This window comes from Periplaneta americana, chromosome 10, assembly GCF_040183065.1.
Source record: "Periplaneta americana isolate PAMFEO1 chromosome 10, P.americana_PAMFEO1_priV1, whole genome shotgun sequence".
Classification (NCBI taxonomy): domain Eukaryota; kingdom Metazoa; phylum Arthropoda; class Insecta; order Blattodea; family Blattidae; genus Periplaneta; species Periplaneta americana.
This window is the reverse complement of record NC_091126.1, coordinates 161,975,616-162,002,239: the sequence shown is the minus strand read 5'-3', so window position 1 is coordinate 162,002,239 and position 26,624 is coordinate 161,975,616. Positions and strand designations below refer to the sequence as shown.

At 35.1% G+C, this 26,624-nt stretch overlaps 2 protein-coding genes across 4 annotated transcripts in view; both read left to right on the top strand.

Annotated features, from left to right (window-relative positions):
- Positions 1-16,681, top strand: part of LOC138708120 (cytosolic 10-formyltetrahydrofolate dehydrogenase) — a 60,180-nt gene extending 43,499 nt beyond the window's left edge. Inside the window, exons 14-16 of the mRNA XM_069838330.1 lie at positions 7,876-8,126; positions 12,595-12,794; positions 16,501-16,681. Coding sequence (XP_069694431.1) covers positions 7,876-8,126; positions 12,595-12,794; positions 16,501-16,556 — 507 coding nt within the window. The 3' untranslated portion in view covers positions 16,557-16,681. The remainder of the gene's footprint in view (positions 1-7,875; positions 8,127-12,594; positions 12,795-16,500) is intronic.
- Positions 16,682-22,994: 6,313 nt separating this feature from the next.
- The window catches only part of lgs (BCL9 domain-containing protein legless), a 111,995-nt gene continuing 108,365 nt past the window's right edge, over positions 22,995-26,624 (top strand). For 2 of the 3 annotated variants that reach the window (XM_069838329.1, XM_069838326.1), the window contains exon 1: positions 23,004-23,331. The gene's annotated coding sequence lies outside the window, so the exon portion shown is untranslated. Of the gene's footprint in view, positions 23,332-26,624 lie in introns of all 3 variants that reach the window. The other variant, XM_069838328.1, reaches the window with a different exon arrangement.

The window sequence follows — 26,624 nt, the reverse complement described above, 5'->3', positions numbered from 1 at the left end:
CGTCTAACAGATAAATGGACCCATTGAGGGTTTCTGGTAGTTTGAGAAGGAGCGAGTTTTGCAAACACATTATATACTGGTGGCCATAATTCTGGAAACTTTTTGTTTTTGTAATGTATTATTATAACATCTGCATTGATTCACAGACTTGTACAATTGAAAATGTTACTCGTGACTGATTCGTTAATTATGGGGTTATAATAAAGGTATTATATTAAATCCTGAATATTTTAACAATAAATAATCATTACTATGTGGGAAATTATGTTCTTGTCGTTTAAGATCTAAATATTAATTTCAGATTTCATTATAATTTTCCGTTATTTACTGCAATAAAAACTAGTCCATTGTTGATTTTAACATTATTGTTGATCGGTAGAAGCATTGTTGAGCACTGTTAGCATAAAATGTGGACATTATTAGTGTGTTTCTATCATTTGTCTGAGTTAAGATTTCATTAGGTTAACACCTGATTGCTTTACAACAAACTTTATTGATCATTTTATCACAATGGTTCCACGAAAGGACTGAACACCTTCTAGGGCAGTCACACTTCGAGAAGAAGGCTACACATTCAAGGAAATTGCAAGAAAACTTGGTAATGGTGCTACAATGTCTGGCATCCAGAAGGTATGGCAGAAGTACAAATCCACAAAATCTTGTAAAACAACACTTAGGACTGGTAGAAAGCCTAAAGTAATTCCAAGAGATGTTAGGCAGATTTGTCGATTAGCATTGAAAGATCGAAGGAAATCCTTTCGTGGAACCATTTTGATAAAATGATCAATAAAGTTTCTTGTAAAGCAATCAGGTGTTCACCTAACGAAATCTTAAGTCAGACTAATGATAGACACAAATTAATAATGTCCATATTTTATGCTAACAGTGCTTAACAATGCTTCTACTGATCAAAAATAATGTTAAACTCAACAATGGACCAGTTTTTATTATCATAAATAATGGAAAATTATAATGAAATCTGAAATTAATATTTAGAACTTAAACAATAACATAATTTCCCACATAGTAATGATTATTTATTGTTAAAATATTCAGGATTTCATATAATACCTTTATTATAACCCCATAATGAACGAATAAGTCACGAGTAACATTTTCAATTGTACAAATCTGTGAATCAATGCAGATGTTATAATAATTCAGTACAAAAACAAAAAGTTTCCAGAATTATGGCCACCAGTGTAGAAAGCAGCAGAGAGGGAAGGCATTTGAGTAGCATAAGATGGTACTTTAAAAGGGACATTGCTGCCTTAGGGCTCAAGAATGGCTCGGCAAACTACATTTTTTGTTAGTATTCACATTTTGTGTATAAAATATCTGTTCAAAGTTTCATCGTTTTTAAAGTATTAGTTTTTTTTTTTAATTTAATTTATTTATTTAATACTTTACACTTGAGCTACATTAGGCATTGCAGCCCGAAAGAGCAGAAGCTCATGCTCGGGCGCAGTTCAGATCAGTTATACAAAATATATCACAAAATTAAGAGAGTTCATTGAGCACAATAACATTAATAAATGGTAAAATACATACAGCATGTAATAATAGGGTCTATATACAAATAGAAAATGCAAAAGTACATAAATGTTAGAGTATCAATTTTTAACTCAATTAGCTTAAACAATTAAATAATTAATATGATTTGTTTCTTAAATCTATGTGTGTTAATGAATTAAATACAATTATAGTCACAATCATGCCATGGTATGAAAGAAAAATTTCACAACCTCGAGCGGGAATCGAACCTGCGACTTCCTGTTCTCCGGTCAGGCTATCAAGTTCGTCTCACGCCAAAGGCTCGGAATTATCTTTTCATACTGGCGACTCTGTTATATAGCGTCTGATCTTAGTCAGCACTGCTATATACGTCCGTTGATGTGACATGTTGACGAATTAAATACAGTTATAGTCACCATCATGCCATCACAGCCTCAAGCGGGAATCGAACCTGCGACTTCCTGTTCTCCGGTCAGGCGCTCTACCACTGAGCCATCGAGATCGTCTCGCTCGAAAGGCTCGGAATTATCCTTTCATTCTTGCGTCTAGAGCCTAACCATCAAAAGCTTCTACTTGAGTAAGTAGTTAGAATTTCACTCACCAGGTGGCAGTGGTGTTACAGTTTTCGTATTAATAGAATCTTTTGGCGCTAGATGGCGGTAACACTAAAGCCGAAACAGAGCCGAAAATAGTGACTGTTTTTGTTCAAGTTAAAAGTTATTGTATTCGTGTTAAAATGAGGTGTTAACAGTTAAATAATGGGGAAAAAAATTTGTTTGCAAGCTGTGCGACAGGGAGTATTATTATTATTATTATTATTATTATTATTATTATTATTATTATTATTATTATTATTATTATTATAATAACCTTAGGAAGCATGTAAATAGATCTCATCCTGGGACAGTAGACGAAATTGCTCCTGAACAGAGACAAACTGACTTGGGTAAATACAACTTTAAATGTTCTTATTGTGACAAAATGTTTTTTCAAAAATATCATGCTACATTTCATGAGCGGAAAATTCATGGATTGCCCTCTAACTCAGCTCTTCATGAAAGTAAAAAGTATATTCATGGGTATACCCTTTCAAATTTGAATAACTTTTAACATTAGTATATTTGGAAAATGACTCCTTTTCAATATTACACTTCCATTTCTCATACTGGTACCTATTTTGAAATTCTACAGTCTCTCTATCAACTGTAATAGAATGTACTGTATGCAGATGATTACATAATTCTTCTGTTGATCCACAAGTAAAATTACATAAAGGGCACTTTTTACTTTCATGAAGAGCTGAGTTAGAGGGCAATCCATGAATTTTCCGCTCATGAAATGTAGCATGATATTTTTGAAAAAACATTTTGTCACAATAAGAACATTTAAAGTTGTATTTACCCAAGTCAGTTTGTCTCTGTTTAGGAGCAATTTCGTCTACTGTCCCAGGATGAGATCTATTTACATGCTTCCTAAGGTTATAATAATAATAATAATAATAATCATACTCCCTGTCGCACAGCTTGCAAACAAATTTTTTCCCCATTATTTAACTGTTAACATCTCATTTTAACACGAATACAATAACTTTTAACTTGAACAAAAACAGTCACTATTTTCGGCTCTGTTTCGGCTCAGAGTCCGTGGATATACAGAGTAGCGCAATCACCGAGTCGGCCGCCATTGTTAGTCCTTTTCAACACGCTAGGGATAGGAATATTTGAAGTGAAACTCAGATATTTTTAATTTGAAGGGCAAAAACGTCTAAAGGATCTTCTCACATTATAGAACATTATTATCAGTCAACATACTAATGTATAAAAACTTCATTTAATAATTATTACACCATAAATACGCATTTAAGTGTTCAATATACTCCTTCATAAACATCACAGTTATAGGTATTACAGCAACAAGAACTTAATAAATTACAAGTAACAAATGAAAACAACAATTTTGCAAATAAAATAACAATAAATCTAAACATTTCCAACTACATTCCTCGAGCAAACTCTCCGGCTTCCGCATATAAGGGCACACTATACTGAAATTTCTCGAAGTTTATTAGTTTTAAGAGTTCACAACAGTGAAACCAATAACTACCATACTTACGAAGCTAGATTCACCAAATTTTTATCACTGGTATATCTGCTTATTAGTGATAAGTGTACAAAATTGCATCTGCCTATGATACGTGGTTCGCAATTTATTAATTATTTTATTAAAATATTGAACCGCTTTATATAAAAAGTCACTTGCACTACAATTGACATTATTCTTAAGTGATTTTTACTTATATCGCTCCTTACATACATGGAATTAAAGCTTACTATAAGGTTTTGCTGTAAAATTAATAAGTAAATTGCTAGAATTTTTTATTAAATAAAAGAAATTAAGTCATAAAAATTCCTAGTAATTTACCCATTCGCTGTACAGAAAATTCCAACAGTAATGTTTGTTCCAATGTATATACAGAATCTTATAAGTGAACATCAATGAAAAGTAATGTAAATTGTGACGCAAGGGTCTTTTTGTATAAAACAATACAATATTATTCTATTAAATTATTAATAAAATGCAAACCACTTATTATAGAGAGACAAAATTTTCTACATGTGTTATTATTAACCAGATATACTAGTGATAAACATTTTGTGAATTTAGCTTTAAAAATATGGAAGTTAGTGATTTCAGTATAATGCCCCCAAGGATACACTGACGTGAGGTTTTGTCATTTTGGTCAAAAAATCGTTTCTTTGTTTTTACCTTTAAAAATTCATTTTTGGTCTAAAGATGCCCTCGGCCAATTTTCATGATCATACGACCGGTCTATCAGCTATTTAGGGTCACATTTTTAAAAGGCTGCGGGCTCTGACTGTTAATTTAAATGCACCGTCCACGCTGTCCATTATAAATTCTGCTACCATTTTGGAAATTACGCTCTATTTTATACATTATTTATAATATTAGATTTCCGATTGAGCAAGTGTAACTTCTCGAAATATTTCTTCATGGAATCCAAAATGTGTTAGGCCTACTTCAGAGGCTGCTTTCCTTCAAAAAAATTTTTATTGGGCTATTTTACGACGCTGTATCAACATCTAGGTTATTTAGCGTCTGAATGATATGAAGGTGATAATGCCGTGAAATGAGTCCGGGGTCCAGCACCGAAAGTTACCCAGCATTTGCTCGTATTGGGTTGAGGGAAAACCCCGGAAGAAACCTCAACCAGGTAACTTGCCCCGACCGGGATTCGAACCCGGGCCACCTGGTTTTGCAGCCAGACGCGCTGGCCGTTACTCCACAGGTGTGGACTCCTTTAAAAAACATTCAGTTACGAAGGAGAGCACAACTCTTGTCTAAAGGAAAATTCCGCTTGTTGCTAGGTGCCATAACATGTTTTCCATGCTTGATTTTTGTTTGTGTTACAAGAAATATATGCAAGTTTCTAACAGTTTTATTATTAGTGTTATAATAGTATCTACAGTATATAGTAATTTGTAAGTAATATTTATCTATTATAGTGTTTTCATAAGTTTACATAGTTTTTTTAGTTACCGTTATTTATTAGTGTAGGTTAGGTGTGCACAGCGTGGTAGTGTATATAAGGGTAAGTTCTGTACATAATATGCTAGGTCTATATGTTTCAAAATGCCTAGAAAATAAAAAAGACAGAGACCTGGTTCATTATTATCGTCCAAAACTTTGAAGTGAATTTTCTCCACTTTAAGTTACTGTAAATTTTGCATTGCTAAAATTCTACTCTTTCTACAGATTTTGTACTACGTGCATGATTTTTTGTAGCGTTTTTTCCTTAATTTATTTATTTTATGTAGTTTTAGCTTAGGAAGTCATTTCGCGAAAATACATAAACAATTCTTACAGTTTACATAGAGTTTACTGTATTAGAATAATGATTAGAGGTTTTGAATATGTTCTTAACAAAACTTACTATCAGGATTATACCTAACACTCATATTTTTTGTTGTTGTTGTTTAGTCAAATGTTCGAAGACATGTTTGAATCTCATAAGTACCACCAACACTCATGAGACAACTAGGCCAGGAGATAATGGGGTAGGGTGGCCAGTTCCTTTCTCCCTCCAATGCATACTTCGCCGCTTAGCTACATATTCCACTAATCAGACTTCAGATGAATACAAACAATTGTTCTTCCTCGGACACATATCGTCAAGTGAGATGTACTGCCTGATAATATACGTATATGCATATCAGCCAGAATGTTAATAAAAGGTATTTTTAATACTATTTTTTTTACGCTCGAGTTGAATTTTTTTCTGTTTTTACACTTTTAGTGCATTAGAATATTTTAAATTATTTTTTTAGTAAAATAAAAGGAAAATTGTATACTAAGTTTTGTTTCTGAAGGTCTGACAAGTATGTAGACAAAAATTCTGGCCATAATAGTAGCAATTTTTGAAAACCTAAATTTACACAATTTAAAATTACAAATTAAAAGCATAAAATTTCAGAGATCTACCTAGAATAGTTTAGAAAATTGAAATTTCACATCAGTCTAACCTTAATAGGGTTTCTAGTTTCTACGGTCTCTGCATTTTCCAATCGAGCGAAACAATACAATCTTGTCTCAAGAATGAATTCAGAACTTCACAAATATATTATGTCATTCTTGCAAATAGCAAATAGGATTAAATTCAGAAATGCTTGATTTGAAAGGGAGAACATGGTAAAAATTTGATACTGATCCTAATTGGTACGTGATTTTCATTTGTTTTATGTAGAAATATCATTGCTGAAACAATTTAAATTCTAGATTAGTTTTATAAAAATATTTTGGGGACCAATTTTTGAAAAAATAAATATCAAAATACATTCATTAATCTCACAATGTATATTCGCTTAGGTAGCGGATCGTTCCTTTTTATATTTATAACCACTTCTTTCCTTTTTCCTTATTTCTTTCACCTTGTCACAGTGAAAACAAATGTGCGCTTTTTTCAGTTTTCTGTGAACAGTTCTGATTACAGCAGCATTGCATTTTTTCGCACTTCAATTACATTATTTCCCTATACAACTGTATACTGCATAGCGCGCGCTGGACTAACAATGGCGGATTTGTCGGCATTTGCCGGCTCAAACGATTGCGGTACTCTGGATATCCACGGACTCTGTTTCGGCTTTAGTGTTACCGCCATCTAGCGCCAAAAGATTCTATTAATACGAAAACTGTAACACCACTGCCACCTGGTGAGTGAAATTCTAACTACTTACTCAAGTGGAAGCTTTTGATGGTTAGGCTCTAGACGCAAGAATGAAAGGATAATTCCGAGCCTTTCGAGCGAGACGATCTCGATGGCTCAGTGGTAGAGCGCCTGACCGGAGAACAGGAAGTCGCAGGTTCGATTCCCGCTTGAGTCTGTGGAATTTTTCTTTCATACCATGGCATGATGGTGACTATAACTGTATTTAATTCATCAACATGTCACATCAACGGACGTATATAGCAGTGCTGACTAAGATCAGACGCTATATTACAGTCGCCAGTATGAAAGGATAATTCCGAGCCTTTGGCGTGAGACGAACTCGATAGCCTGACCGGAGAACAGGAAGTCGCAGGTTCGATTCCCGCTCGAGGTTGTGAAATTTTTCTTTCATACCATGGCATGATTGTCGAACTCGATAGCTCAGTGGTAGAGTGCCTGACCGGAGAACAGGAAGTCGCAGGTTCGATTCCCGCTCCAGGTTGTGAAATTTTTCTTTCATACCACGGCATGATTGTGACTATAATTGTATTTAATTCATCAATATGTCACATCAACGGACGTATATACGTCATCCAAACATCGTAAGATGAAGATTACTATGTGTGTTAAGTATACTTAGCTCAGGGTAAGCTCTAATTAATGCATTATATATTTTGGGTCCAAAATTTCTGCTGTGTTTTAATCCAGCAGTTGTGTGGCATTTGGGAGTATTTAGAAAGAAACTGTAGTTTTGTCTCGTATGGTATTCGTGAGGATCAAATTTAAATTTATTGTGGTTTTTATGGAAGTAAATCAGCAATGTTTGTTTATAAATTTGTTCTAGATTTAATACACCAAATTCCTGAAAAATTAAATTAAATTTAAAATTAACTTTATCTTCTCACACTATCTTATGAAGTTCCTTTACTGATTTCTCATTATTTTAATCTAAGCTGCCTTCCAATAAATATGAAATGCCTTAATAAGTTGATACAATTTTTATTACCAGTATGCCTTACATTAGTGTCATAGATTGATGTGTAAGCAATTCTTGTTCCATCTGCCTTTCAACAGTATGAATGAACTACTATATTGATTTGTGGTTATGTTTGTAAATTGTATGTTAAAATTCAAAGGTTATTGGAGATCCACTAAGAAGAGATACGCAGCATGGACCACAGAATCACAAAGCGCACTTAAACAAACTGGTAGAATTTTGTGCCATTGGGGTGAAGGAAGGCGCAAAACTGGAGTATGGTGGAAAACGTGTGGACAGACCAGGATACTTCTTCGAACCTACTGTGTTCACAGACGTGGAAGATCACATGTACATTGCGCGGCAAGAGTCATTTGGCCCAATTATGGTGATATCGAAGTTTGCTAGTGGGTGAGTGTCCTCATGTAAGCATATATTGGATACTAACCAGCTAAAAACTTGTCATTGCTTTTAAATTTCAAGAGTATAATTAACTTGAATACCATTGCTTTCCATTTGCAATGTCAAAAATATCTTTGCATAACAACACAAAATAATGCGGATATTACTTCAGAGAAAGCCATATTTCTTACTTGTAACATTGTAACATACATATAATATAGGCTATACAGGGTTAGTTAAAAGTCCCGCACCACCTAAATAACTTCTGAAGCATATGGTTCAGTGACATGAAACTTGGTATCTGAGGATAACCATATACTAAGAACTCGACAATCAGCGTACTCCAAATCTCACCGGAACGGTGGACAATAATGACGTCACGCTGCAGCGAAATAGGAACAAAACTGCTGGAAGGATCGATGTCTGTCATGGCGACTGTATAAGTTGTTGTCTGTGCTATGCTAGCAAAATTTTGCGATATTTCCGTCCTGCCATCTCGTTCAAAGAAAAGAGAGTATAAACAATTTATTTCTTGAACCGGTAGTAATAACTGGTCTGTTGACATGTTCGCTCATAAGCCATTAACATATTATTTTTACGTTGTGCTCATTACAAACAATATAGCAGAACACACCGCCATGACACAACAGTGCACGATGTTATTCGTCTGCTAATTCCCGCCCTATACAAGAACCAATCAGATTCACTGATGGCGGCTGATGGAGACTGCCACCATTTCTGCCAGCTGATGGCACCGGTGCGACACCGGTGGAGCATCAGTGACTGCATCGGTGAAATTCAGAACACTGTGATGCCATCAGATTGCTCAGTGCTGAGATTCGGAATATGCTCAATGGTATTACCGAGTTTTTTCTACTCCCGGTTTAACCGGAAGTAACTCCAACTCTCTTATTTTAAATAGAACACCCAATATATTACTTTATTTTTGAATAGTGCTCATTAAGAGCTTTTCAAAAAGTACCCACACTTGATACTTCTGTACAAATTCAGTGTTGCTAAGTCAAGAAAACAGAAAAGTGTATTGAATATTAAAATAATAAAATACTACTTCCTTAATAAAAACAAAACAAAGCTAGCTCACCTTCTAAATTATGTGTTCAAATTGGTAGCCCTCAGCTGCTTTACAATGTGTCACTCGATCATAGTAACCATTTAAGGAATGATTTAACCAGGCTTTAGGAATATCTTGCACCACTTCCATTTTTATTTAGCAACACTGAATTTGTACAGAATTATCAAGTGTGGGTACTTTTTGAAAAGCTCTTAATGAGCTTTATTCAAAAAGAAAAACATATATTGGGTCTTCCATTTAAAATAAGAGAGTTGGAGTTACTTTCGGTTAAACCGGAAGTAGAAAAAACTCGGCAGTACCATTATTGAGTTCCTAGTATATGGTTATCCTCACATACAAAGTTTCATATCACTGAACCGTATGCTTCAAAAGTTATTTAGGTGGTGCATTTATTATTTTAATATTCGATACACTTTTCTGTTTTCTTGACTTAGCAACACTGAATTTGTACAGAAGTATCGAGTGTGGGTAATTTTTGAAAAGCTCTTAATGAGCTTTATTCAAGAAAAAATATATTGGGTGTTCAATTTAAAATAAGAAAGTTGGAGTTACTTCCGGTTAAACCGGAAGTAGAAAAAACTCGGTGATACCATTATTGAGTTCTTAGTATATGGTTATTCCCACATACCAAGTTCCATGTCACTGAACCACGTGCTTCAAAAGTTATTTAGGTGGTGCGGGACTTTTAACTAACTCTGTATAAAAAACACATATACACACACAGTCCACTGCTGTGGAGTAACGGTTGTTAGCTTGTCTGACCATGAAATGAGCGGGCCCAGGTTAAAATCCTGTTTGGGACAAGTTACCTGATTGAACTATTTTTCGGGGTTTTTCCTGGACTAATTTTGCTGGCATTATCACCTTAATTTCACTCAGAAACTAGATAACCACCATACTTGATAAAGTGTCATAAAATAAACCAATTAAAAGAAACTGTGTTAATTAATATGTGGGAAACCGGTGGGAAGTGAATAGAGAACCTAAAAACAGAAGTTCATATAAAAATGGATTCAATTTCGCTTTTTTATTTTTGGTACTTTTTAGTTCGTACATGTTTGCTTATTACAACTTTATTTTTACATCTTGTTTACAAAATATATGCATAATTCTACAGATAGTAGCCACCATGAGTTATAATACAGTTTTTTAAGCACTGCATCATAGACTGTCTTACTCTCTTCCATATTCCAGGTATCTGTTGTACCTGCTAACGTCCTTCTTCAACACGCTGACAAAGAATTTCAGTTTTCTCAATAGGTCTTGAACACAATTGCTTTTAAATGTTCCTATAAATAAAAATCCAATTGATTGAAGTTAGGAAAACGAGCAGGCCAAGATGTTGCTCCCTCACTACTTACCTAATTATTAGGGATTCACTGGCTTAGAATCATTGTAGCAGCAAGAGAAAAATGGGGTGTAATGCATGAACCACATACGGTGAATTAAGTGAGCGGATCTTCTTCCAGCAAAATATTTAATGAGTAGATCCTCTTTTCTTCTCAACGGGGCCTACTGATTTCCTGTACATCTATTTAAGACTACTCTTTTAACTACACAGGTTGTAACTTTAATAATGGCAACTATTTATTTATTTATTACGAATATACAAGTGATACATCTGTGAAATTTCTACAGTCCTTCAATGTAGTAACCAGCATTGTCTACAACTCGTTGCCAGCGATGTGGAAGTCGTAGTATCCCTGTAGCAGCTCCTGTTCTGTTGATGTGTCTGATGGACCGCCCTACTGCCTACAGAATATCGGGAACAGTCCGGAATCGAACGTCACGAAGTGGTTCCTTCATCTTTGGGATTAAGTCATAATCACAGGAGCCTAAGTCCTGTGAATGCGGTGGATGGAAAAGCACTTCCCATCCCCAGCGGTACAAATCAGCTACAGGGTGTGCCGTGTGTGCCCTTGTGTTATCCTGCAAAATGACGGGAGGGTTCTGCAAAATGTGTGGTGCTTTCTTCGCAATGCTGGTCTCAGATTATGCTCCTAAAAATGACGGAAATACTGTGCATTAACATTCTGTCTTTTCGAAATGGTATGTGTTAGAATGACGCCGTCACAGTCATACACAACAATCAGCATAACTTTCACATTCGTAGGGGTACGACGCTCCACTGTTTTGCATGGTGACCTGTAATGACGCCACTCATTTGATTGGTGCTTAAGTAGAGGTTCGTATGACCTGGCCTATGTCTCATCAAGCGCAACAATACGTTATAAGAAGGCGTCTCCTTCACGATCATAATGCTCCAAATGAGTTTGAGTGGTGTCGCATCATATCCATTGCTGTGCCTCCGTCAAATCCTAGGGAACTCACCGAGATACAATTTTTCTAATTTTTTAGGCGATTCTTTAGAATACGAAACACCGTCATATGCGAGATTTTTATCTCCTGGGCTAATTCACGTACCGTCTCTCGTCGATCGTTGTCTAAGAGCGTGGAAACAGCTTGCACTTCCTCTTCACTAACAGTTGGATGACCCCGCCGAGCCATGTTTTCCACGCGGTCACGCCCCTCAAAGGCTCGAACCCACCTTGCCACAGTCCTCCGTCTATCCACATGCCTCAACAAGACCATCATGACATTGTCGTGCTGTACAACCACGGGCAGATTGAATTTTCAGCCAAGATCGCTGTTCCTGCTTTGTAAATATGGCAAAACAACCGCTTAGAGTTGTAACTAACAGGAGACTAACTTCAACTGTCCACAGTGCATACGCGCTATGAGTTGGACGGAAGAGTTCTTTTAGGGGGGAGGAGGGCACACATACACTAACATGTGGTAGAAGTGACAACAATTAACTCCTTCTCGATTCGCTTTTACAGCAATGTTACCACTATTAAAGTTACACCCCACGTAACAAGTAAAATTATCCCTATTACAGGACATGGATAGCAAGAGATTAAGATTCCCTTCTTTACCGGCGATCGACATTAGTAATGTAATGTAAGTGCTCGCTGCCTTCACTCTGGTACACATTGCTGTTAGAGGCTGAGTGAACCTCAGGGTCATTGTGTGGCTGGAGGGAATAGATCAATGGAGAAAAGTCACGACCTCCTCGGAAATCGAACTGGCAACCTTCCGGTTTGCAGCACAAGGCTTGAACTTTGGTGTTACCACGCTACTCTTTTAATAAACTATTCCATTTTTCACTGTTGATTTCCTTCTAGGAATAAACTTTTCAATTTTGCCTGCTTCCTCATTACACAAATACCACAGTGGATTGGGATCCACTGAAGTACTATATTTTTATTCTTGGATTTTATTTATTAATTTGTATATTTCTTTAATTCTGAAATACTAACCACTGGATGTGGGGCTATTGATGGCCTCTAAAGTTAACATTGAGTGTGTTTTTCTCTCTTTTAGTGACATAGACGCTGTTATAAGACGAGCCAACAATACAGAGTTCGGACTTGCGTCTGGTGTCTTCACAAAAGACATCAATAGAGCCATGTACGTTGCGGAGAAAATTGATGCAGGAACAGTATTTGTGAACACTTACAATAAGACGGATGTTGCTGCTCCATTTGGAGGATTCAAGCAGTCTGGTTTCGGCAAAGATTTAGGTAAAATATGTATTTCCACTGCAATTTCATTTCACTTCTTTATAATTTTTCATCCAAACTAAATGCTAATAAGGAAACTGTCAATGAACTCATGTCTAAATCTCCCCACAAACTCCTCACACAAATCTCCACAGCAGGTAGATAAATATTAAATTAACTGTCCATAATTTTGCTCCAATCAACGAGTTCTTAAAAATAATCGACGAGTTTCTTAAAAATAATCTTAAATCGTGTAAAATTTATTATATGTATTATTTGCTGTAGTTTACTGTATCCGGTATATCAAATATTATAATACTTTTAATGTATATATTGCTTATTAGTCTATAGACCTATCATGTAACAGTTTGGCTCATTTCCTTTCATGCTTGGAATTGTCTACAAAAAACTGTAAAACATATAATTTTTGTAAGCTCTGTATAAAACCTAAACATCATCCAGGAAGAATTTAGAGTAGCACTGAGCCTTTTAGAAATACATTAAGGGGAGAGGATGGTATTTTTTAAAACTTTTTTCCTATTTGGTGTAAACTATTAATTTTTTGTATGTAGAGAGCTCATAGCTGTAGCAACTCAACCAAAAATAAATATTTTGAAAAAAAAATTATTTGGGGGCTCAGATTTGAAAAAAATATACCCAATGCAGGATTTTACTAAAAACCGATATATCTAAACCATTTTTAAAGGTAGATTCATCCAGTTTTTTGCAATGTACTTGCAAAAGTATGCTCTACAAACTGTCTGTAACAGAATTTTGATATTTGTCCCTACGTTTGTAAAATAAACAATTAAAATTTAATAACACTTTTCTGATTTCCTTTCTTGCAAACTAACGGACGTAGTTTTAAAATGAAATCAATTAACAAAATTCTGTTACAGAGAAAAGTTTCCTAATAGTCTAAAGAATGTGTGTTTTAAATTTCATGCATGTATCTTTAATAGTTCAGAAGTTATATCCATTTTTGTCTGGCAGTGTAGCAAAACAATGAAGTTACTGTAAACCGATAAAAGGGGGGGGGGCGAGTTATTTAAAAATCCATAGCGCAGGGAGTTTAAAAATGGCGTCTCAACTTCCGATAAGGGCACAAATACCCACGAAATGTTATGCAGTGCATTCCACACATATCAAAGAGTATTTTAAAGAAATAAATTTTTTTTTTATTTCCATTTACCGGAAACAACAATAAAAGGAGGCGAGTGATTTAAACATCCATAACGCAGGAAGTTTAAATTGGCATCATCTCAACATCTGATAAGGGCACCAATACCCACAAAATATTGCGCTATGCATTCCACACATATCAAAGAATATTTTAAAGAATTTGTTTAATTTACTCATTTTTCACCAAAAAATACCATCCTCTCCCCTTAAGTGTATTAACTAGAATCTTCAAGAGCTACCTGGAATCGGAGTTCGAGATTAAAAGATAGATACGGAAAGACGAACTGGGGATCGAACCAGGGTTTAAGCTAGAAAATAAATAATTGTCCCAAAAATGCACAAATAAAAAATTATATTTGTACAAATTGCGAAAAGCTTGTTCAACATTCTAAATAATTGTACAGAAAATTAAATTAATAAGGTTTGCGGAAACAAAAAGTTATGTAATTTGTTTTCTTGGAGTTTTATTACTTTCAATCAATCTTACCACACTCTAGATATAATTATGTACATAAATCATTAGACGTAGGTAGTTTAGAATCAATTACTGCTGAATTTATATCACATTAAAATACGTTACTTTATGGGCACTCTAAACATTGAAATTCTTTACGATCTATTGTTAGCAGAGTGATGACTCTTTTTACTGAAAGACGGTTTCTAATTACAGTTTTTACAAGATTCGTGCAACTAAATCCTAGCTCACAATTTACAGTATGCGATGGAATTGTATAAATCGATTAGAAGAAATTGTTCACTCAACTTGTTGACTTACATGAATTACTCCAACACTTTGAAATCCATTCCTGAACATCTATTGCTCAATAACTTTCTTTTTTTCTTTCCTTCTTTTGCTCATGCAATTAGCATTTCATTTAAATTCAGATTAGTTCAAACACATCTCTGATTTCCTTTTCTCCACTGCCATCTTCGTTTCTGAAGTCCAGTGTGGTTGTCGCAGTTTTGCACATTTACATTGAAAGTGTTGCATTTTTAGAAGTCGAGTAGCAAAATGCGACAAATGCGACTGTGGCTCAAACCCTGGATCGAACCCTTTCAGGCTGTAAAACATTCATATCAATCTAAGAGCCATGGACTACCTTGAGATATCCGAGTATTAGAAATGACTGTTTCATTACTCAAATGCATCGTATGAATCAATATATAAATTAGTCTACCCATCTGTGACTTTATTATTTTAGCACAGTGGCGGCTTCTCAAGGGGGTTGCAGGTTTGTACACCCCCTCCCCCAGTAATGTTCCTAATCTCCCGGCTTTGTTACTATTAAAAATATAATTTTATTTTACAATTTTCATTCATGACTATCTGCAGCTGGCGTCTTGTTTTGTTCATCTGCAGAAGCCTCTGAGCCTCTTGGTTTGCAAGACGTTGAAAACCTAAGGAAGGTAGTTTATAGAGATGTTCGGCTAGTGCGGGGACAGGGGGGTTAGAGGCGTGGTTTACTGCTTTCCTCATTGAGAACGGTTTGTCGCACTCCCTGACATGGACACCAACATCAGTGCAGAAGGAACTAAATTCACTGGGAAAGTATCTGTTTCAACTAGACATTTGTCCGAAGTAATAAGCATGAGAAATGTATTCATTCGGCTTGTGCAACGGACAGTCTCATATTTCGCATATTACTTTCTCAATCTACATGCACACAAATGGCACAATACATAAAGGAGCTTGTATTTTGCTTTAAATTTCTAAGAGTTGTTGTTCTGATAATAAGTGCTGCTATCTCCCGACAGCCTACGAAAGCTGCATTTGAATTTTATGAACGAAAATGTTGCACTTGGTACTTGGTAGCATTTTGATAACGATTCTGTGCTCAAATGTTTTTCATGAGGGAAATCACAATATAGAGAGCTCCGCCCACGACCTCTTCCACTTGGACTTTCTGTATAAATATGCTTGTATTTAGTCATTTTACTTATTAATTGCATATAAATTAGCTTTATATGTATACACCCTCAGGTATACATAGTTTTAAACTTTAAAGTAAAGTATGTTTAGCTCCTCCTTTGATATTCATTGTGCACCACCATATTTTCAAACCACCAGCCGCCACTGTTTTAGCAGTTTTCATTTGTTACTAAAACTAAAATACGGCACTGCGAGTTAGATAATTTCAAAGACGAAAAATATTGTGTGTCCACTCGTAGTCATGTTGTGAGTGATTCATAAAAATTTATGAAATGCTTAAATCAGACACTCTGTACACTAAAATCTCCAACAGCTCTGAGCACTATCTACTCACATCCAGACACTAGAACGTTTTTCCGTAATATTTTATTCAAACTTTAATTTCGCAATCTTATATTAGTTAGTATGGGCAGCTAATTTTTAATGTTTTCCTATCTACTGTGGAGATCGACTGAAGTCCGCAGTTTGAGGGGAGGTTTCGAATTGAGCTCATTAACTGTTCCCGAACGGCCAATGTGTAATATTTCACTTATGTGTATATAGAATTGTTTGTAATATGTAGGTTACAGTTTTCATATTTATGTTTAATCTGATTTTACTTTCTCACATTTTCAGGTGAAGAAGCCTTGAATGAATACATGAAGACGAAATGTGTTACACTAGAATATTAGATCCTAATCAAAGTGCACTCTCCATACATATTATAAGAGGATATGTAAATTTATACTGTAATATTTACAATGTTTATGTGTGTGTAGTTTACCAGAATGACTATATATTTTTTATACTTGTTACATCATATTTCTTTCAATTTTTATACACTTCCTACTTTACATCCATAATATTGTAACCTGTTTATCCTTCGAAATTATTCAAATCAACTTACAGTGAGTAATACATGAAAGCTTGATTTGCATAATACTCATCACTGTTCGTTAACAGAAAATCACAATTTAAGTCACACAGAGTTAGTGTGCACTCAATGTTGGCTGCTTGCTTGACGGTTGTCAGCCTACTTTGAGGTCTGTGGATACAAAGGGGAAAAATTGGATCGATGCCTGGTAGAGTTCCCGGGTAGCTCAGTTGGTAGAGCGTTAGTTCGTTTAACCAAAGGTCCCGGGTTCGATACCCAGCCCCGGAACAATTTTTCCTTCGAAATTATTCTGTTTATCCTCGTTCATTAAGATCAGTGTGAGTTATCCCAGCTTTTATATTAAGTTATTTAACGATGCTGTGTTAACTTTGAGGATATCTAACATTGCCCCAGTTTGTGATAGCAAAATGCCATTTGAACTAGATGGGCTCCAGGATTCGCCACGGATTACCTGACATTTGCCTTACAATTGTGAACTACTTCGGAAAAATCTAACCAAATAATCAGTCCAAGCAGGACACGAACCCACCCCAATCGCAGCCTTGGATTAGTGAACCAGCCTCTTATCCTTGACCTATGCAAGTAGCTCCTTTTTGAAAAAAATATATATCATAATACAAGGTGCATTGCTGCTGTAGACAATTTTCAGCAGGACGCCAAAATGTGCATGACGAGCAGTGCAGTGGGAGGCCAACCATCATCACAGACGACCTTGTGCAGCAACGCACCATCTGCTTGCTCATGACGTTAGGCCCATAGACCTGGCACAGCTGATGATAAATTTCAATCGGTGCTATGCCCTGTGCATTCAAAACTTTATCACCGATCGCACTTCACATGCGGCGGGAGCTGGAATAGGAGCGTCCATCATCAACCAATGCCACGAAGCTACTGAGAGCACTCGGGAAGTTCCGCTAGTGCAAGCGCCATGCCAGGACATTACTCCATCACGTACATGCAGTCGCTTTGCACAACATATGGTTTGCTAGCTGTGGGACAAGTGGGAAAGTTACGTTATGGACGCGCCTCGTACATAGGCCTATTCTATTCCCTTCAATCTACCCATCTATAAATTACAAATCTTTACGAATTGTGTTACTAGGATCGATATACTGAAATATAATTTTACATATTTGCCCCTTATTACATATTATTGCTTGATATTACATAAAACTACAATATATTTGGGGTACTTGATCATCTTTACTTCTCTCAAGTAAAATCATCATCATCGACGCTACAGTCCAATTTGAGCCTCAGCCTCCCTTAGAACTCTCTTCCATGCATCTCTGTCCCTGGCAACCAACCACCATCCTTTAATTCCCTCTTTCTTTAGATCCTCTAACACTCCATCCATCCATCGCAGTCTTGGTCGTCCTACACTCCTTTTTCCTTCAAATTTATTCCCCATAACTTTCTTGGGTATTTCATGATCTGCCATCCTTTGCACATGTCCTGCCCATCTTAATCTTGATATTTTAATGACTGTAACCACATCAGGGGACTTGTATAGTTGGTAAAGTTCAAAGTTGTATCTTATTCGCCATTCTCCATTATCACATATTGGGCCATATATCTTCCTTAGAATTTTGGTTCCAAAGGATCTCAATCTTGACATATGAGTCTTTGAGAGGGTCCACGTTTCTCTGCCATATGTTAATACAGGTTTCACCAAAACATTATAAATATTGCATTTTGTTTCTCTTGTAAGAAGTCTTGACTTAAAGTGCCTCAATAATCCAAAATATGCTTTATTGGCATTTTGAATTCTTCTATCAATTTCTTCACTAATATCATTAGTGTCATTGATTAGTGAGCCCAGATATACAAAACTAGAGACCCTCTGAAATTTATATTGATTAATTTTTAAATGGGTTGTTGTTGTCAAGTCCCTTTTTTGTTTTTTACATCCAACAATTGTGTACTTAGTCTTCTGTTCGTTAATTTTCAGCCCCATTTTTTGGTCTGCCTCTCAAGTAAAATATCCGCAATATTTAAGTTGGCAGAGCTGACTACTTGGAAAGAGAAGGAGGGTGGCACTCATTCCTTCTCTCCCACGTGCCCCTGTTGGGGTACAGCCTACCAGTGAGAGAGATGTCTGTCTAAAACTCAGTGTAACTAACTTAACGATACTGTTTCTTAATGTTTTGAACAAGAGATATTTTGATTTTAACCAGTTTCAACATATGGATGTGAATTACATGAGAATTCATATGATAAGGAAACAGTACATATTTCGCTTTTATTTATTTTTTTATTCAGCCACTTAACAACACTGTATTTAGCGTGAATGGATTTGGTGAGAGCGACGTGATATTTGGCGAGATGTGGCAGAGGATTCACCATTAATTGCCTGACATTCGGATATTCGTCTTACAGTTGGGGAGAAACTCGGAAAAATCCAACTAGGTAGCAGTGGTGGTTCCTCGGGGGAGGGAAGGAAGTAACGTCCTCCTCACATTTTTCTTCTTTTGAAAGTAAATACCAAATGAAATATATGCCTTGAAATTCGAGGAAGATTCGATAATTTTTAAGTTCACAGCTATAAGAAAACCTCGGTTGATCGAGTTTTAAACCACGCGCACTCATGTGCTGCTAGAAAACTGTGAGAAAGATGCGAGATTGTTTGTGTGGAGGAAAGTCAATCCATTCCTCCTTTACTGCAGTTAACTGCAGTAGACAACAGTGTGCTAGCGGCCAGAGAAAGAAGCAGAGTTTTAAAGCAAGTAAATGAACGGATAGGGAGGAGATCCTCCTCTGAATCAGCGCATGGGCGGGAAATAGAAACCGACTGGTCTTGCAGCAAGCTCGCTACCGCTCCCATCTAACGGTGCTGCATTCAACCAGACTATAACACATCTAGGAGGAGACACAATAAAAACAGTTTTAACGTAAAGCTATGAAAGACACCATATAAACTTTTTTAAAAATTATAAATCAAAATATATTTATTGCACTTTATATAATCTATGTTCATGGTTTGAAACTTTGGAGGATATCTGAAAGTTGAAGTTGGATTTATATAAAACAAAGAGGAAGTAGTTCTAAGTTAGTACTGCAGATCTTTTTCTGTGAAATTCACTTCCATTCATTTTCTACTAGACAGGACAACAGCCAAGTTGTCAGTTTTGTACAAATATATTTGAAATTGAAGGTACTGCAAACTACATTATTTTTAACATAAAAAAATTAATCAGTCATCGGCAGCTTTGAACAATAATGGTAGTATGACTTTACAAGAACTGATATTCTTCAAAAGCATTTGATACTGAACTTGTAAAATGTACATCTGGCAACACAGACCACGTGGGTGGATGCAGTGTTCTCGCTTTCCTAACAGATTATTTCTTATTCCCATTTCCGTAAAACGGTTCCGGTTACGTGTTAGTAGCCGGTCTCTTCCAACACGCGTGATGCTGTAGTGTGCGTGAAAAATGCTGCGAGGTTGTGAATTTCCTTGTAATTGTTAATTTCTGTAATTATTCAACAATGAATGGAAGTGAAAACATATTATATTTTGGACAATTTAGGAAACTCAGTTTACAAAAACAGATTATTGCTATACAAAATGGAAGGCCAACCCTAACACTACATGGTCTTACATGTATGCATATAGGCTAATTTGTAGCTTGTTTCTCTCAAGAAGGTGTCATTTTGCGCTGTTAACTTCTTTCCTCCTCTTAAGAAATATGCAGGAGCCGCCACTGCTAGGTAGTCAGTCCAAACAGCAATAGAAACCATGCCCGAGCACAACTCCAGATCAGCAGTCAAATCATTTTATTTATTTATTGTAGGTCTATTCTATAAGTCTTACTCAAGCATTGTAGCTTTGACATGTGGAATAATAAAATAATATACAAAATATGTACTACATAATTATTAATACATAGTACCGGTACTAGTTGACCAAGCTTATAATAGGATGGCGAGATATGAATTACAACTGTGCTGTTGAGTGGTAAGCAATGCATTTGCTTCAAATTAGAACCTTTCAGTACGAGGTGAACAGTGTGTAATGGTAGGCAAAATGTCAGTTCTTAATCGTGCAGCCAGGCATCTTTAATTAGAACTTGATTCGGTTTTATGAGGAAGAGAAAAAGAGGGTTTAAAAAGTCAGTTTAATATATGTTTTGCAGTAATTTTTAATAAATTGATATTTACAGAATCTGTTACTCCTAATGTCAGAGTATAAAGTACAATACAATATAGCAAATTGCAATTTTATAGACTTTTTGGATATCTAAGAATAGAACACTAATTCAATGAAGAAATACAAAAATAAAAACTTCGAACCGAATTTAAAATAGTAGGCCTAATATCGCATTGAAATGAATAAACATCATTTATAAGAATTTTTAGTCTCATTTAGCAATGCTGTATCAACTATTACTGACGTCGATTAAATTGGTGATAGTGAGATGGTCCTAAATGAAATATTTACCTCAACGTTTGGGGAAAACCTCGGTAAAACCCAACCAGTTAATATGCTCAAAAAGGAATTGAACACACGTACAAGGGCAGCTGTGGATCAGTAGCCAAATGCTAGTACTGGCTGAGCTATTCCAGTGGGTAATTGATAATTAGACATCGAATTTATATGCAAATGCGTGTTTTGTTTGCTCTCACATGATAAGCAAAACAGAACTGAAGTATGTTTTACGTTCTTCTAAATCGATTGCAGGCTTAAACATGCATATTTTAAAGATAAATATGAACATACACAAATTTTAACACACTGCGTTTCGGTAACATACAATTTGTGTGATCATAAAAAAAAAAGCATGGGATGGATATTGCGTCATCACTCTGTCCATGTATTGTCTGGGTCAGTAGAAAGAGTACGCGCACAAAGAAAGCAGGTTTTACACATTCTGGTTGCCGGCACTGACATTCCCTTACCCGCATCAAGAATTTGTACTTGTTAGCTAATGGATAAAGTTTCGTACTTTTCAACGCGCGTAACACGCACCTACAAGTTTACCAAAATGTATAACCTGCTCACTGGTTGTTGATGTCAATATTCTACACTGTCAGTGTACCGGAGAAAGTAAAATAGATACCGGTAGCGATGCTTTAATTTATGTCATATCAGTTCCCTGTATAATATTAAATTAATTAATTTTTTTTATCTATTTGCCACATTAACTATAATAAGGTTAATAGCAAACTAATGAATTCAGTTCTATAATATAATAATAAAGTCATATGTTTAAAATCTTTGGAAGTATTTGATGTTAATTGTGCGTAATTATAATTTTTAAGAGTTTGTTCATGAACAAATTGGTAGCGTAACGGCTATGATAATGGTTCACTAAACGAAAGGTCCTAGGATCGAATCCAGCGTATTTAAAGGTAGCCTAAGTCAGGTAGGCTATTCCAATTTAATATAAAGTAGTTAGAATAAAGTAAGTTAGAGGGAGAAGAGAGAAGTAGACGCAAATATGTGAGGAAGGGAGAGATGTGAAATGGTGTAAGGTGAGAGAAAGAAAAGCTGTGGTAGCGGGGTTGTAGCCCCCGATTAAATTCATAGTTTTCAGTCTTGCAATCGTACACGACTTCATATATCGCGTCATCGATGGAAAAAACAGCGACTGATTCTTGGATATTGCCTTATATTTTTATAGCTCAACTCATGAATAATTGTTTAGATTTGTAAATTGAATCATCTACGTCTATGCACAGTATATTTTTTGTACAGCCACCAAAGTAGCTCAGTCGGCAGGCTAGCTAGCCTGCTGATACGGAGCTGTGGTCTATCTCCATTTGGGCTGACTACCTGGTTATGTTTTTCAAACCATATGGCAAATGTTAGGCGAATCGTCGGCCTCACTTCATCTCGCCAAAATAGTAATTGTGTAAAATGTTTACTTGTTCCACGTGTTAAAGCTTCAATGCTAATATGGCGAAGAATGCTAATGTAATGTAATGTAATGTAATGTAAAATCTGTTGAATACAGTAAATGAATGAAATGAAATAATTTAAGTTAATGGCACGTGTTTTAAGATTTGCTTGTGGTGGGTATACGTATATCTGCACAAATCTCGATAGTGAAATTTTTAATAAAATATTGCCACGAACTACAGCATCCCATCACATTTTCTGTTGTGATACTTGGAGTCTTGGATCATGAAAAGAATGTTTTCATGTCTTGTAATAAACGTGTCGAGGTCATTAGCCTATCAAACTAATAAGTTGTTACAGCAAATACATTTCGAAATTACGAGCACGATTCAACCGGCAGTGATCGCTCCGATTGTACGAACAATTTTCAAAATGGAGGATAATGTCGATGTTTAGTGTTGGTATATGTATATATTGTTATTGTGAAGATGCAGTGATAAAAAACGTGTGAGGTATGAGTAAACAAAGAAACAAACGTATGGCATAAAAATTGGTTAACAATAGAGGTGTAAATAATTAAAATAACTAGCTACTGAAGCTGTTGTTTGGATATAAATGATACAACAAGAAAAAGGAAAATATGGAACGTTCGTAAAGAGTTTGCTTTTAGGGAGTGCTTCATTTATTGTACTCCTGACACATGTACACTTAGAAGTATTCTCGTTTGTAGGTAAGTGATATATTTATAAAGAAAGGACTGTTTACACTTTACAGTGGTTATTTTACGAATAACGAAGGCTGCAGGTTATGTGACTAAGAAATGTTCGTTCTGAAACTAGTATAGACCTCTCGTTAACACAAACTATTATTATCGTAATGCTTACGGTCAATCTCATTGTTATTTATCTATATTTGCCGATGTTCAGGGGATTCTATGCGGTTTTAGGGTAAGTGTTGTATACCAAAGAAAACTTCTGAGCTTGATTCATAACATGGTTAGGTGTGATTTGTAGAAGTCTTAAGTGTCCACGTGAAAGAAATATTTCAGTAGTGAAGTAGGTTCGAGAATTTATTCTAAGTCAACATTAATTGATAAAACATTCAAAATTATTGTATTATTGTCTAGGTACGAAAATCAATTGAATGAAGAAATCCTCAGAAAAATAGGAAACTTAACATTGACCAAATTTTTTTTTGCGTAATATTACATAGCCAATTTGAGATGTAATAATAGCAAAATACTTTTCATATTAGTTTGTCAGGTCTGTAACATTTAATATTTTCGGTGATAGCATAAAAGATCTATTTCACCATGAAAGGATTATTATTTATGTGGTTTTCTTACTTTAACTTACCCAACAATAATAAGAGTAAAGGACTTACACATAGCAACAAGGTAGCAATTAAAACTATAGACTAATACTAATTAATTTAAATTGCTTACAAATTCAGCTGTTTGTAGGTGCTATATGGCAGACATAAATGTACTTCTAGAACTAAAAAAATCACAATTATTAAAATACTTAATAGTAACAGCTTCTATAAGATGGTATTATTTATACAATAATTTGTCCGGGAACACTTTAAAAAATGTTTTATTTTAATCTTATGGCTATAATTAAGAACTTCGAATTATTCAACTGATTTCAATTACAGCCTGAACCAATCTGAAAGTGGCCACCCTTTCATATAAAATTACAATTATGAAAGTTCATGGATTTTCAGACTTAGGCCTTCAAGGATATGTTCTATCAATCTGAATTGCACAATTGTGCTCCAGAAAGAAAATGCCTAAATCGGCTGCTGAAAGAAAGGAGGCACAGAGAGAGAAGTTGAAGACAGGATAGTTTGAAAAATTCAAAGAGAATAAGAGCAAAAGACAAAAGGAAAGACGAAATATGTAAAAGAAAAAAATATTCAAAATGATCCAGTAAAATTGAAGCAACATAGAAGAAAACAGAGAGAAGAGCAACAACTGTATAGACTAAAAGTCAAATTAATCAAACAAGATCAACTACAAACCACACCACAAAATTCACCGACTAAGGTTTATAGCTCTCGTAGTTCATTTGGAAAAGCTGTTGCTAAGGTGAAGCGAACTTTTCCATCTAGTCCACACAAATAAGAGGCCATTGTAAAGTGTCTTGTTGAAGTTGTGTCACCTTAGAAAATGGGAGTGTCATGTCGCAAAAGAACTGTTGGAGTAATTACTGATAAACTAAACTAGGGCTAAGTTAATTGGTTCATTTTATAAACGAGATGTCATTTCATATCAGACACCAGGATTTAAAGACACTGTTATTGCAAGAAATGAACCTGTCACAAAATCGAATCTTCAAAAGTGCTACTTGTATTTGACTCTTGAAGAAACTTACAAGTTATTCAAATCCAGTTACGATGATGTGATTGTTAGTAAGTTAAGTCCAAGTTCTGAAATCTACGACTACCTCATGTTTGTCTTCGTGCAGATACACCAAGCAATGAGTATCTCTCCACTTACCACGAAAATGTAAAGTTGTTGGGTTCCCTATGTGATGTTACCCCTGTAAGTTTATCTGAATTTATTGAAAAATAGTTTGTTAAAAATCCAGTGAAGATTGTATGAGACAAGTTTGTGTTCGCTCTAAGGATTGAACTCTTTTCAAGAACCTGACTATAGACATTATTGACAAGTTAGAGAACAGAAGTAAAAAATCAGCTACAAACAGTGATTGAAAGATGAAAATGAGAGGTTAAATCGTCTCTCAATACCTGCTTTGCCAAGTGAAATTCTGCAAAAATTAAAGGAGAAATTGCCATCATTTCTTTTCCACCTGTTCACAAAATGTAAACAAGAAGTGTATTTACTGAACAGGAAAGTGGCACCACAGTGTGCTGATACAAATGGATTTCAGTGAACATTATTAATTTGAGTATCCTGTTATCTGGAATCCAGTTACTAACAAATATATTCTGTTAGCTACTAGAAAAAGTTCAAAATAGGCTAAATTTCTGAAATGGTTATGTTATAAACTTCATAATAATTTATCCTACTTATGAGAGTTATGCTACAATGCTTCAACATTTCCATTTTACTACAGTAGAGCATCAATTATCCGAAACAATTGGGAACAGATTGATTTTTGAGATAACCGATCATTTACGAAAACAAATTGTACCGGTGCCATAGGAGCAGTATGAAACAAAGAAACACTGATATTAAACACAAAACTATACATACAGTATATATATTTTGTATCACACATCTTACAAATAACACAGAAAACTAAGCCTAGTTTAACAAGTTCAAAACGGCCATTAAAGTAGGCCTACAGTTTAGGAAAGAGGTCCAAACTTTTTTTTTTGCTTCAGAGCTGAGACTCGTTTTTTGCCGCTAAATCTCGCAAACAACGCTAGTGAAACTTCTACATGATGCACGCAAATTCAGATTTGCCGACTGGAATGCATTTGGTTAACCAATGTTTCGGTTGATCGGTATTCGGGTAATCAATATTCTACTGTAGTTTGCAAATTAGACGATATTGTCAATCTGTAAACTTTCTTTATAAAATTATTAACAATAAGTTGGACTGTGTTGGTTTATTTTATTATAAGCTTATAACATTATATGCACCCAAGCTTAGTACAAAATTTCGAAATTTATTTTTCATACCAAGGGCAAATACTGAATCGAACAAAAATTCCCCAGTTTTCCAAATGTTACAATTATATAATAAATTACATCCTTATCCGATATTTTCAATATGAACTTTTCTAAATATAGAATAATTTATCATATTTCACAGAATATTGTTGTTAGTTAATTTGAAGCTACTTTCACACCTTGTTTTAAATTTTTTTTCTTTTCTTTCTCTCTTTTCTATTTCGTTTCAGTTTTTAATAAGAGTATGTTTCCGTTTCCTTGTTTATGTTTTATAAATTATATCAGTTTTCATTCTTGAACATTGTAATTGGGCTTTGCCTGTTATGTTCAATAACAAATGAATAATAATAATAATAATAATAATAATAATAATAAAGACG